Source organism: Myotis yumanensis, unplaced genomic scaffold, assembly GCF_028538775.1.
Source record: "Myotis yumanensis isolate MYYU_CA2020_CCGP unplaced genomic scaffold, mMyoYum1.0.hap1 SCAF_1, whole genome shotgun sequence".
In the NCBI taxonomy this organism is placed as follows: Eukaryota; Metazoa; Chordata; class Mammalia; order Chiroptera; family Vespertilionidae; genus Myotis; species Myotis yumanensis.
In genome coordinates, this window is record NW_027223752.1 from 140881976 (window position 1) to 140895460 (window position 13485).

General features: G+C 42.1%; 1 protein-coding gene across 1 annotated transcript in view; it reads right to left on the minus strand.

Annotated features, from left to right (window-relative positions):
* The window catches only part of ST8SIA6 (ST8 alpha-N-acetyl-neuraminide alpha-2,8-sialyltransferase 6), a 174217-nt gene extending 166095 nt beyond the window's left edge, over positions 1 to 8122 (minus strand). Inside the window, exons 1-2 of the mRNA XM_070408060.1 lie at positions 8031 to 8122; positions 7380 to 7481 (exon numbers count right to left, since the gene is read on the minus strand). Coding sequence (XP_070264161.1) covers positions 7380 to 7481; positions 8031 to 8122 — 194 coding nt within the window. The remainder of the gene's footprint in view (positions 1 to 7379; positions 7482 to 8030) is intronic.
* Positions 8123 to 13485: the final 5363 nt, after the last annotated feature.

Here is a 13485-nt window from a genome sequence, read left to right on the forward strand (position 1 = left end):
TGAATGTTCCCAATGACTGATTACCTATAGCATGTACAAAGTCTTCTTAGTACTCCATGAAACAAAATTAAGTTTTTGAAATATGAAAGTATAGACAAGATATATTTAACTTCTTAAGTGTGTACACATAAAGATACTACAGCAATAACCATCTTCTTAATGGCAAAAGAAGCTATAATATAAGACATCAGGACACAAGAACATTTTCCTCCAGTTTGCTCATGGCCTCGGCGGCTCTCTAAAGAGTTTCTTTTTCTCCCATCAAATGAGAGGTTGTAGAACATTTGAACTCTTAAACCACAGAGCAGCTAGGAGCCTAGTGGCTCTAAAAAGAATCACTGTTCCTGGCAGATGAGGAGGTATATTTATTTCCTTTTCTTCTCTTCATATCCCTGCCACTGTGCCCAAGCCTCTTTTCTCACTACTTCCTGTAAGCACGTAATCTCTCAAAATATTTGTGCTTCTCTGTAACTCCCCCCAAAAATAATTCCTCCCACCAGGCAGATGGGCTTTTCTTTGTTTGTTTCAAATTCATTCTAATGCCTGTTGGCTCAAGGAAAACGTCTACCAAGGTCACAGTGAATTAACGCACAAGGCCAGACAACATTAAGGCAACCCTGGTTTAGGTTTCAGTGGGCCCACCTTCACTTTGGCAAACGGGTGCGAACAGTGTTGTCTGCTGAATGTTTCCTTTCAAGTTATAAAAAGCAACACCCAGCCTCTTTGTGAGGAGAGGCCCTGTCAAGGAAGTAGTGGAGTCACATGAGCATAACAGAAAATAAAATTCCACCTCCAACAACCTCCAGAGTAAGTGGGGCCAATCAGACACCATTTCTTCATGATCTCCCATCTCTTCACCCACCTACCCCACAAAGCAAAGGAAAGAGCACAGCATGTCCTCCTGCCTGGCAAGCTCACCCTGGCTTTCCTGCCCCCGTGGCAAGGTGCCCACAGAAGCCCAGAGTGACTGCAGCCGCATTCAGAAGCCCTCTCCCTGGTCAGCTGGCCTAGACCAGTGGTCGGCAAACTCATTAGTCAACAGAGCCAAATATCAACAGTACGACGATTGAAATTTCTTTTGAGAGCCAAATTTTTTAAACTTAAACTGTATAGGTAGGTACATTGTTATTAACTTAATTAGGGTACTCCTAAGGCTTAGGAAGAGCCACACTCAAGGGGCCAAAGAGCCGCATGTGGCTCGAGAGCCACAGTTTGCCGACCACGGGCCTAGGCCATTGTGCCCCACAGCTCTTACCACAGCAGAGCAGCTGAAGGTGTGCATACGCAACCAAGGACAAAGAGGTGGAAATGACAAGCTGGGAAACCCCAGAGAAACCCATTTCCAAACAGGGAATAGGAGACAGGCAACTGACACCAGAGCAGAAGTGGCCCCTTGAAAGAGAAGGGCTGCAATTAGGCGCCGGTTAGGAAGACTGCAAGAGTTAACGCCTCATTTCAAGTTACTTCAGAAACCAGACTCAAGGCAAGTTTAAAGTGTACTGAATTTTTTAAAACAGAACACGGATAGTACAATAACTTCTAAAAGCAATGAAGTAAAGATGCAAAAGGGAGTAACAGCCCAGCCGGCATAGCTCAGTGGTTGAGCGTCGACCTATGCCCAGGGTGTGGGCTCGATCCCCAGTGTGGGGTGTGCAGGAGGCAGTTGATCAATGATTCTCTGTCAACATTGATGTTTCTATCTTTCTCTCCCTCTCCCTTTCTCTCTGAAATCAATTATATATATATTAAGTGAATGACAGCATTCTCAAAAGTAAAATTCAATAGCCTTCAGCAATTTGGAGGGTGGGGGTAGAAGAAAGGGATACTGGGTGAACGCCAGCTATTCCAGGGTTCTGTTGAGTTGTATGGCCCTTTTCTCAAGCCTGGTTCACACTTAATTTGAATTTTCTGTAGTTCATAGTTATGATCCCAGTGTGAACATAGACAACAGAAAAATGTCGCATAAAACATTATTACAACTTTCACTATAAGACAGTAGAGAGTCAACAGTGCCTGATTCTCTCTCTTCCATACTACATTCTTAGGAAAGTACACAAGTCTACACAGAATGAAAACCTTACACAACTGCTTCAGAAATCTGTCAGGTTTTGGGAAGAAATACTGCTAACAAGAGGGCACACGGAACACATGGAGCAATTGCCAGCAGGTGATGTCAGATTCTACCTCTGAAACAGAGCAGGACCAGGGAGAAAAAAATAGAGGCTTTGATTTTCCTCCCACTGCCCAGCCAGAGAATCAGGTGGCTGCTCCCACACAGAAGGATCTACTTCCTGAGGCTGACTGGGTGCCCCAGGCTCATTCACTGCTCTCTGTCTCCAAGCTCTTGAGATTATACCTCTGATACATTATAAAGCGACACCAAAGGAATGGAAGGGAAATCAGCCATCACACCTCTGGACATGACGGGGTGGCAGGTTTCAGGTAGCATTGTTCATGCATTATTCCTGGCAGCAGCAGGAGTCCGGGTTGATTAGGATCACTCATGAATATATGCACTTTATGACAGCCATTGGGTTAAGACATGGAAGCAGAAGATAGCTTTGAGGTCCAGTATTTAAAAACTCAAATGACGTAGACATAGACAACAGGAAGGTGATTACCAGAGGGGAAGAAGGTTGGGAAGAGTAGAAGAGTGCAAAGGGGTGAATAAATGGTGATGGAAGGAGACTTGACTTGGGGTGGTGAACACACAATACAATATACAGATGATGTATTATAGAATTGTACACCTAAAACCTATACAATTTCATTAACAAATGTCACCCCAATAAATTCAATAAATAAATAAACTCAAATGAATAAATTTTATGTTACCTGTATTTACCACAATTTTTAAAAAACTCAAATTATTACCCTAGCCGGTTTGGCTCAGTGGATAGAGCATCAACCTGCGGACTAAAGGTTCCCAGGTTCCATTCCAGTCAAGGGTACATGCCTGAGTTGTAGACTCGATCCCCAGTGGGGAGCATACAAGAGGTGGCCAATCAGTGATTCTCTCTCATCGTTGATGTTTCTATCTCTTCCTCCCTCTTCCTTCCTCTCTGAAATTAGTAAAAATATATTTTAAAATAAAACACTCAAATTATTTGCCCAGCTGGCATGGCTCAGTGGTTGAGCATCGACCTATGAACCAGGAGGTCACGGTTCAACTCTCGGTCGAGGCACATGCCCAGGGTGCAGGCTCGATCCCTGGTGTGGGGTGTGCAGGAGGCAGCCAATCATTGATTCTCTCTTATCACTGATGTTTCTCTCTCTCCCTCTCCCTTCCTCTCTGAAATCAATAAAAATATATATTTAAAAAAATAATAATAAATAAAATAAAAACCTCAAATTAGTAAGTTTTATATTATGTGTATTTTATCACAATGTTTTTAATTCAAGTTTTAAAAACAACAACAACAGACATTTGTTTAAGGGCTCTGTGGCGCAGCCTCTCATGTGGTTTACTCTCCAAGAAGGACAACTGCTTCTAAGTAGTGACCACCAGGAGTTCTAAATCCTGTCTGAGAGCACAGGCCATTTGGGGAAATCTAAATTAAAAACAAGCCCGCCCTAGCCAGTTTGGCTCTGTGGATAGAGTGTAGGCATTCAGAATTGAAGGGTCGAGGGTTCTTGGTTGCAGGCTCTATCCCTGGTCCCAGTCAAGGCGCGTCGGGGAGGCAGCCAATCCATGTGTCTCTCTCACATGGAGGTGTCTCTCTCCCTCCCTTCCATTCCCTCTAAAAATCAACAGAAAAAATATCCTCAGGTGAGGGTTAACAACAACAACAAAAAACACAGCTCCAAAAAATCATAAAATGTATAAAAACATTCTATAGGTTAAGGGGAGAATATTGTTAAGATATGGAGAAAATGCTACTTTTGGAGAATACATACTATAAGAAACAGAAGAAACGCTTGGAAAGCATTTGCTTCACATTCTCAAGAAAATATGAAGTAAGAAATGGAAGGTGAGGTTTAAAAGATTATTTTTTTAAATATATTTTATTGATTTTTTACAGAGAGGAAGGGAGAGAGATAGAGAGTTAGAAACATCGATGAGAGAGAAACATCGATCAGCTGCCTCCTGCACATCTCCCACTGGGGATGTGCCTGCAACCCAGGTACATGCCCTTGACCGGAATCGAACCTGGAACCTTTCAGTCCGCAGGCTAACGCTCTATCCACTGAGCCAAACTGGTTTCGGCTTAAAAGATTATTAAGTGTTTTCTAAGATGTAAATTGATGTGATAAAGTACAGGCTGGAAAAAATTTAAAAAACTATAAAAATAAATATGTCATAGATTTACTGTTATAGATACGGCAAAACAGAGAGTTGACACTACAGAAAAATAATTCAATAATATAGAGGGCAAATTTGAGAAACTATTCCAGAGGGCAGAGGAAAAGGACAAATTAAATTATAATTTCTTTACACAGCCAAGCAGTATGAATTTTGCGCCCCTGCTACACAAATAATCAATACCATTCTATATAATAAAAGTCTAATATGCTAAGTGTCCAGTTGTCCAGTCGGCCTTTCAACAAATCACAGCATAATATGCTAATGACACGCTAAGGCCACTCAACTGCTTGCTATGACGTGCACTGACCACCAGGGGGTAGACAGTCGACCAGCCGACCAGTTGCTGTGATGTGCACTGATCATAGGGGACAGATGCTCTGACCAGTAGGTTAGCTGATCAGGACTGAATGAGACGAGCCAGACATGCCCTATGGCCCTCCTGCAGTCCCTCCCCGGCTGGCCAACCTCCCGCATCCCTCCCCAGCCCTGATCGTGCACTGGTGGGGTCCCTTGGCCTGGCCTGTGCTCTCTCGAAAGCTGGGCTGCGTGACCAAGCCCCCCCCCCCCCTACCCCCCCGGAGTGCACGATTTTCGTGCACTGGGCTTCTAATATATGATAAGAGGGATATAAAATAAGTTAAAAGACAGCTTTTAAAAAACACAACAGAATGCTATAAATTGAAAAATCTTAATAAAATAGACCACATTCAGGACAAAATATGAATTACCTATATTAGCTCAAGAAGTATGCCAAGCAGAAAAGAAGTATGCCAAAAGATGTTGAAAATTTCACGAAAGAATTACCTGAAAAAAGGCCTAGAACCAGATAATATAATTAGTACATTCTTTCAAACTTTCCCCAAGGGGCAACCTCAGAAAGTATAACAAACAGTACCAGGACTTGGAAAAAGATGGAATGCCCCCAGTTCATTGGAAAGCAAGGCTGCCTAAAGTACACAACGCTGTATAAAATCAAAGTATAGGCAGACATTTTTCTCAAAGCTTTGTTACTCCAGGATTTCTTAGTGCCTCTAAGCTGCTGTGAAATTCCAAAAGGAGGGTTGTGGGAGGCAGTGTGGTTCCAGCACTTAAGATTTCTTCCAGCCTCCCCCAGACCCTTCTTATGACCACGCAGAAGCTACACAGGAGCCTTGAGTCAGGCAATCAGAAGATTAAGATGACCCCAGAGCAGGAAGAGATTAAAGAACATATGCATATGTGCATAACCCATGGACACAGACCATAGTGTGAAGGCCTAAAGGGAAGGAAGAAAAGGGGGAGGGGGGTCAATGGGGAAAAAGGGGACACCTGTAATACTTTCAAAAATAAAGACAAATTTTAAAAAGAACTACTAGAATAGTAAATGGTAACAAAAACACAGACTCATTAATAAGATGGCAATTAGGTCTTCTGGGAGAATTCATTTCCAAAAGAATGCTAAAGCAAGCTATAAAATGCAAGTAAAATTGTGTTTTGACATGAGTAGTGTATATAGTCTATGATGTCATAATTTTTCTCTTGAGAGAACTGACACGGATCTCTGTTCTTAAATATGACCACAAAACATAGCAAAAAGAACAGCGGTGACAGAGAGTGTATTCTACCTAACTCCCATTCACTATACTTGACTATGCTATCAATGAGTTCCTTATTACAAAGACACTTAAATTATCCTTAGAAGTAAAAGAAAAATATAAAACAAGAAACTGATGCTACTAGTAATGTCAGAGGGAATACTATTTCCTGTATCAACATATCAGTATGTATATTAATGATTATTATATATCATGTTTGCTTCCTCAGATATGTTTACCTTTAAATATTCTTATCCAACAGGTCTGTGACCAAAGCTATTTAGCCTTATTTTTATTCTCTTTTAAAAATATTTCTTTCCAAAAAAGAATATACAGAAAACTACATAGAGGAAAAGAAATTCACAAGAGATAAATATAGGAAAAGGAAAATATATTGCCATATATAAAATTGCAATAATAAAACAATGCTGAGGCACAAAGTACATTCTGCTGGTGAGAATGTAATTTGATTCAACTCTTCTAGGAAGCAACTGGCCTTAAGTATTTAGAACCTAAAGTAGACTTATTCTTGGACCTACTAATCCAACTTCTATCAGTCTATCTGGAGAATTAATTTTTAATATTAAAATTTACATACATCAATGTACTTAATACAATTATTCATAGCAAACAAAGCAACACAAACCAGGAAATGATCTAAATGTCTAAAACTGGAAACAAGTCAATGGGTTATGGCACATTCATATGATGATAAGCAACAATGAAAAACAATGCTTTGGGAAAAATTTAATAATATAAATATGTCTGATTGTTTCGGAAAAAAGAAAGAACACAAAATACAAAGTACAATATTAAGTATATTTTAAAATATGTTTATGTAGGAAAAACTCCTGGAAGAATACAGACCAAAACCTTAATATGATCTCCGGGTGGTGGGACTCTGAGTGAATATAATTTTTATATATTTCTAGCATCTAACTTTTTGCACCAAGCATGTATTACTTTTATAATCGGAAAAATGATTTTTAAAAAAACAACAATTATCGCTCATGGATAAAATACTCATATGAGTGAAAGAGAACAATTTTAAGTCTCCATTTACTAAGGACAAAAACATTCTTAACATCGTGCACAGAATTCCATCCTCCCAAATGTGCCTCTTACACCGGTGCACATTAAAGCATAGACAGAAAGCAACCCAACCAAATCCCTCAATCAGGACAGGCTGAGCGGCTTCTCCCAAGGGGGTGCAAAGCACCATGATCAAAAGGGGAATTCAGCTCCCATTTTTTTCAAGTGCAGCTGTTTTCGGATACCCCTAGACCAAGAAACAGGCTTTACCGAGGAGACTGAGGGAGTGAGGAGTTACATTCTGGTGTGTGCATACTCTCTCTCTCTCTCTCTCTCTCTCTCTCTCTCTCTCTCTCACACACACACACACACACACACACACACTCAATCGTGCCATCCTAGCCAGATAACTCAAAGCAAGTCCTGCAAGTGCAGCCGCACCCCATCCCCGCGGGCACCAGGAATACCTGTTAGTTGTGGCGCGAGGCGGCGGGGTCCCCGGGCTCCTGAGCGTCCTCAGCGCTACAGGGATACCATGGGTGGCCTCTCTGCTTTTCTCCACCAAGAGCCTGCAAAGCCAAGAGGGGCGGGGGGGAAACTAAGTTGTTACACCTCGCGGGGAGCAGTTGGCTGGCAAGCTGGGCACCGCACTGGCTGCCTGGCCGGGACGCCCCTGCGCGCCCTGGCTCCCAGGTAGTGCCCCAAACCCCGGCGTCTGAAGAGGCTGCGGCGGGACGGCGGGACAGCACGCGCCGGGGCGGAGAGCCCAGGACACGCAGGCAGAGCCCGACGGCAGGTCCCGCCCTGCAGCTCCCTCGCCCCGAGCGATGCACGCTTGGGCCCTCACCGCGCAGACCGGTGCCTCTCTGCCCACGCGTTGCCCACGGGATTCCACTGTCGCCCCTTGGCTACCCCCGACTCATCCAGCCCTGCGACCCGGACTTCCCCAACACACCCCACCCTCAGGCCGCCGCTGCCCTTCGGCTCGTCTTCGCCGCCGCCAAAAGTCTGCGCGCCCAAGTCAAGCGGATCGGCGGCTGGGGCCCCGGGAGCGCACAGCAGGGTGCGCGGCGGGGTGCCCGGAACCCGCGGCCACCGGGGCGCGGCGGGGGGGTTACCTGCGGCGAGCGGGTGCGGTGGTCGAGCCCCAGAGCAGGCGCAGCAGCAGGAGGCTGCCGAGCAGGGCGAACAGCGCGCTCCCCGGCCGCATCCTGAGCCACAGGCGCGGCAGCCGCCGCCGCTGCCCCAGCGACGCGCAGCCCCGGCGGCCCCGACTCGTGGCTCTGGCCGCGGCCGCCGCAGCCACCGCAGCCACGCACACCTCCAACGTTGACAGGCGGCGGGAGGGGGGACCACAGCGCTCGGCGAGGTCCGCGCTCGCGGGCCACCCGGCCCCGGCTGCACGGCGTCCCGCTCTCCCACTTCTCCCCCTGCCCTGGCCCGCCCGCTCGCGCTCGGCAGGCGGTGACGCTTCGCCGAACTCGCTTCCTCTCCTGCCGGAGGCGCTCCGAGCTGCTGCGGGCCCCGGGCTCTGGTCGCCGCCGCCTCTGCTGCCGCCGCCGCCGCCGACGCCGCGCGGGGTCACCTGAAGGTTGGGGCGCGGGAGCTCCGCTCAGTGCAGATTGGGCTCCAACTTTTCTGCGCCTTCACCGGCTCCCGAGGGCCCGCGGGCTGCTCCCCGAAGCCTACGCAGCCCACCTAGGAGCAGTGCAACTCCGTCGGTGCCCTGTGGTCGACAGCCAGGGCTTAGCGGGGCGGAGGAGGACGGAACAAAGGGCCCACTTTGAAAACTTTGGAAATTGTGTAGTCGCTCTGCCGGATTGTCCCACGCATGAAGGCTGCCAGGAACTTGGCAGTCATTGGATAGGTTCCGGTGCCCAGTAGAAGGAGTAACGTCTCCTGGCTTAAACGCAGAATCCAAGGCACAGAGAATCTGTTTCTAGGGCCAGGCAATCTTTAGGGGTCTGCAAACTACTGCCCCTGGGCCGAATTCGGTCCCTGCCTGTTTTTGTAGTTTTATTGGAACACTTCCCTATCCATTCCTTTGTATAATCAAGGGCTGTGTCTGATTATCTATGGCTGCTTTTATGACGCAAGTGCCAAGTTGAGTAGTAGTGACAAAGATCATAAGGCCCACAAAGCTAAAAAATGTTTACTAGCTGTCCCTTCTCAGAAAAAGTTGGTAGAGTCCTGATCTAAATCCTGTCGATCTAGATTCTATTGGTTAGCATCTCATCTACTAATGGTCTATTTATTGCAAGAGAGTAACCCGATAACAGTGATATAGCCTGGCTCCCCAATTACTTATTTGGGAGTGGCCTTTCCATCTTTCATTCCTAAACCATCTTTCTACATGTGTAGCCACCAGACTTCCCAAGCTTCCATTGTGCCACATCCCCAGGTTTTGCCCCTGACTCTGGACCCTTGAGGAACATCAAAAATCCATAATGTTTACATGGGGACTCATTAGACTATTCAGTCTACTTTTGTCTAAATTTGAGATTTTTCTAGAAACAACCTTTGGACTCTATCGTCTTGTGAGTACCTTGATAAAGGTCCTTTGAAAGGCTTTCGTGAGTAACTTTCCCAAGCAACAAAAAATATTCATATTTCAACTGGAGTCTCTTAGGAGCATAAGGTCTTAACCTGGAAGAGCAATGTGAGAATCTTTTGGGGAGCAAGTAGGCCAGACAGTTCAATAAAGTTGCCACCAGCAAGTTCATCACTGAAAAAATAACATCAAGAAGACAAAAGAATGGCTGCCTAGTTTCTTTTTGCTAACTCTGCATTTGTTCTAATTAAAAATATTTAGTTGAAAACATACCAGAACTTTGTACATAGTAATTGATTAATAAATGTTTGTTCAATAAATAAAACACCTCAGAACTAAAAAAAAATACCTATTCTTAAAGAGAAAGGAGCAAAAAACTGAAAATAAATGTGACTAGAAATATTATTCCCATCCATAGCTCACCATTGCTACTAAAATATATACTAATCAATGAAGAAAAAATTGCCACTTTTATGTAAGACTTACATTTTTAGGTGTCCAACTGCTTAACTGAGTATAGTATAATAATGTAATGCTGTCTTCAGTGTTAACATAATAAAGTAATCCAATTATACATGTTTGAAAATACGTATTCTGTTAGCTAAGTAGGGCATAGCACAACTATCTTAAAAATGAAAAGTCTGGATTTGGAAGACAGTCTAAATGAAAAAGCTGTTTAGCTTTGGAAGATAATCTCAATTTTATTTATCTTAGAGGAAAAAAGAATTGTGCAGAAAACTCACACTGAAGATTGTTTGCAGAAAAAGAAAAGGGCATTACTATATCAGCCAGGAAGCTGCAAGTTTACCTAATTTACTGAAGTTTAATATTTCAGCACAGCTGGGCTCAAGGCAAGAGCAGAAGAGCCAGTCTTGCACTGAGCTCCCTAAACACCCTCGCTGAAAATGAAGTAACTTTTTTCAAGCCAATGGCTATCAGCAGGGGACTTGCAAAAGCCCATTTTAATTGGAAAACAGAAGTATAAATTTGCAATGAGAATTCTGAACTGGGTGCTAAAATTTGACAGTAGGAAACTTTACCACAAGCTTTGTAATTGAAGACTTGGGTTGGTAAAATATGAATTATCTTGCTTATACTTGAGAGATAAAAGAATTTGACAAAAACACAGTTCCTAAATGTTATCAGCCATTGAACCAATACTGGAAAACTGTACATTTGGTAACTTAACATTTGCAGGTTTGACCAATACCAAAAAGATCTATGCCATGTGGTAAATTGAGATTCTACTCTGGCTTAGAATAGATAGACCCAGAAATTCGGGCTGATGTGCAGAAGCCCAAGTTGGTGCATGAACCTACCTTGCTCATCCACTCTGCCCAACATTTGCTTCTCATTTTTCCTATGTTATTATTCATTCATCACCAAGAATGCTCTCACTTTCATAAAATAAATTTTTTAAAAATAATTTGGAGGTTTTGATATATACAAAATGTCTAAGTAATTAAAAAACATCCAGAAAGTTGGATTTCTTATTTTTGGTTCTAGACATTTCCATATGTATGATTTGGGGATTCATGAAAAAAAAAATCAAGTGTCTATTATATCTACTCTGCAGCAGTGGCAACTCTCAGTATAAGGCAAGGAAGGAGTGCTGTGAGAAACCAAGAAAACTGATCCACCAAAGAATCTTTTCCTTTATTTGGTTGGCATGTTAACTTCCATGTCTAGAAAGAATGGTTTCTGATGTCTTCGGCCTGGGTGATTGGTTTTAGTAATATTAGAGATTTGTGAAGACTGCAGAGCCATAGCACATTTATAAATATTAATTATTTCCTTGGGGAGAAAATTCATAAAGATAGTATAACCAAGACTACATATTTTCAATAAAAATATGTAGGATATAAGTAAAAGTAGAAATAACTTCAAGGAATCAATAACCTTCTATGGAGGTATGTTTTCATATATGTTTTATTCAAATTAGATTTTGCCCATTGCTAACTGAATACGAAAATGGAATCAATTTTGTGTATAAAGTAGTTTTAAATTTAAAAATAGAATACCTAGGATGATATATAAATTATATGTAGGCTTTATGCATATAAAAAATCAGATTTGTAGTAGAACTAAAATTATAAAACAAAAAAATAAGAATTATTATTCACATAATAAAATTGATTTTTAATGTATAAATCATTCAAACTTTTTTAAAAATATATTTTATTGATTTTTCACAGAGAGGAAGGGAGAGAGATAGAGAGTTAGAAACATCGATGAGAAAGAAACATTGATCTGCTGCCTCCTGCACACCTCCTACTGGGGATGTGCCCGCAACCAAGGTACATGCCCTTGACCAGAATCGAACCTGGGACCTTTCAGTCTGTAGGCTGACGCTCTATCCACTGAGCCAAACCGGTTAGGCCAACATTCAAACTTTTAAAACACCTCTCCCTGTCTACTTAAAAGATCAAAAACAGAAGTGGAAACAATTTATCCTGAAACTATAGAATGGCCACAACCCCATTCCACAACCTGCAATAATGCCAGCTATAGGTGAACCGATGGGAGAAGAATGCCAGGTTCAAGACACATCTCCTATTTGTGACCTTAGATTTACAGAGGGAAAAATGAAAGTTTTTGAAGACCCTTATAACACTCAATTTGGAAGAGCAAAGATTGGAAGTATGTCACCACAAAAATGAGTAACAATCAGTGTGTATGGCCGGGGCCATTGAGTTGAAGGAGAGATAGTGACCAATATTTCTGTTTTCAGTGAATTCAGCTTTCTAGCCAGAGGATGACTTAGAGAGAGTACTGATCTTGAAGAGAGATGTTACAAAAGAATTTTGTAGCTACTGATTAAGGTCAATTTACCAAAGAGAAATAAGCAGCTGGTCTACATATTTAATAACTAAAAGGCCCTTAAGCCATTGGTTTTTATACTGAGTTGGCTTCTCCCAGTATCTCCTACCTAATTCCAGGTTTTGTAAGAACTGACATAACTCTAATTATTTCAACAGAGTGGAGGTTGGGGATTGTGTGTCCAGAGGTAATGTACCCAAACCTGCCATATTTCTTTCTTCGGCTTTTCTTCCCCAGCCCTTCATTTCATTCACCCTAAATCATTAGCAGATAAACAACCAACCAAACAAAAAAAATAGCCAATAGCAAACCCTTAATGCAAAACTAAGTTTCAACAAGTGGGCAAGTAAAAAGGAAGGACTGCCAAAGATTTTCCATTCACAACATTTCTGGCAAGTAGCAGAAAAAAACAAGTATGCCTTATTTCAAAGATGAGTAAGCAGGGGGAAAATTCTGTAAAATATAAGACAAAAGAAAAGAAATAAACCAATAAAAAGGCAATGAAGACTATATATTGGAACAAGACTTACGCCAGGAAATAGTAGAAAATTTAAGCAAGAATCACTTCCTACTCCCCAGGAACTGAAATATAATATAAACATAAGAATGATAGAAGAACCCAAAGGAGAAATAAGAACTGTAAGAGGTAGCAAAGCAACAAGATGAAGTGAGCTGACAACAGTAAAAAACAAGACAAAGCAAACAAACACACAAAAAACATTACAGAATTTGGAACTACCTAATAAGCCTGGAGATCAGAAATTACATAGCAAACATTTAAATCAGTGTCATAAAGGTTATGCTGATGAAAATTGAAAAAAAAAAACCCACAAAGGAAAGGGACAAAAAAATTACATTGATTAGAAAAACAATTAGTACCAAAGACAGATATTAGATATATATCATGTAGGTATTAGGTGCTCTTTTTAAAAGCACAAAGATGAAATATTTAAAACATTTAAGGATATAATAGAAAATTCTTTCCTGAAATAAAGAAATATGTGAACCTGTGGGTTTTTGAGTTCTCATTGTTTGAACTCATTAAGTGAACTCATGGTTATCCAGAGAAATTTAATAGACAACAGCTAACTTCATGATTAATTTTCTTGCAGAGATCATTCAAAAACAAAGACTCCTGAAAGCATCCAGACAGAAGAAACAGGTAAAAATTAATCTTGCTTCTGAATACCTTAGCAACATTA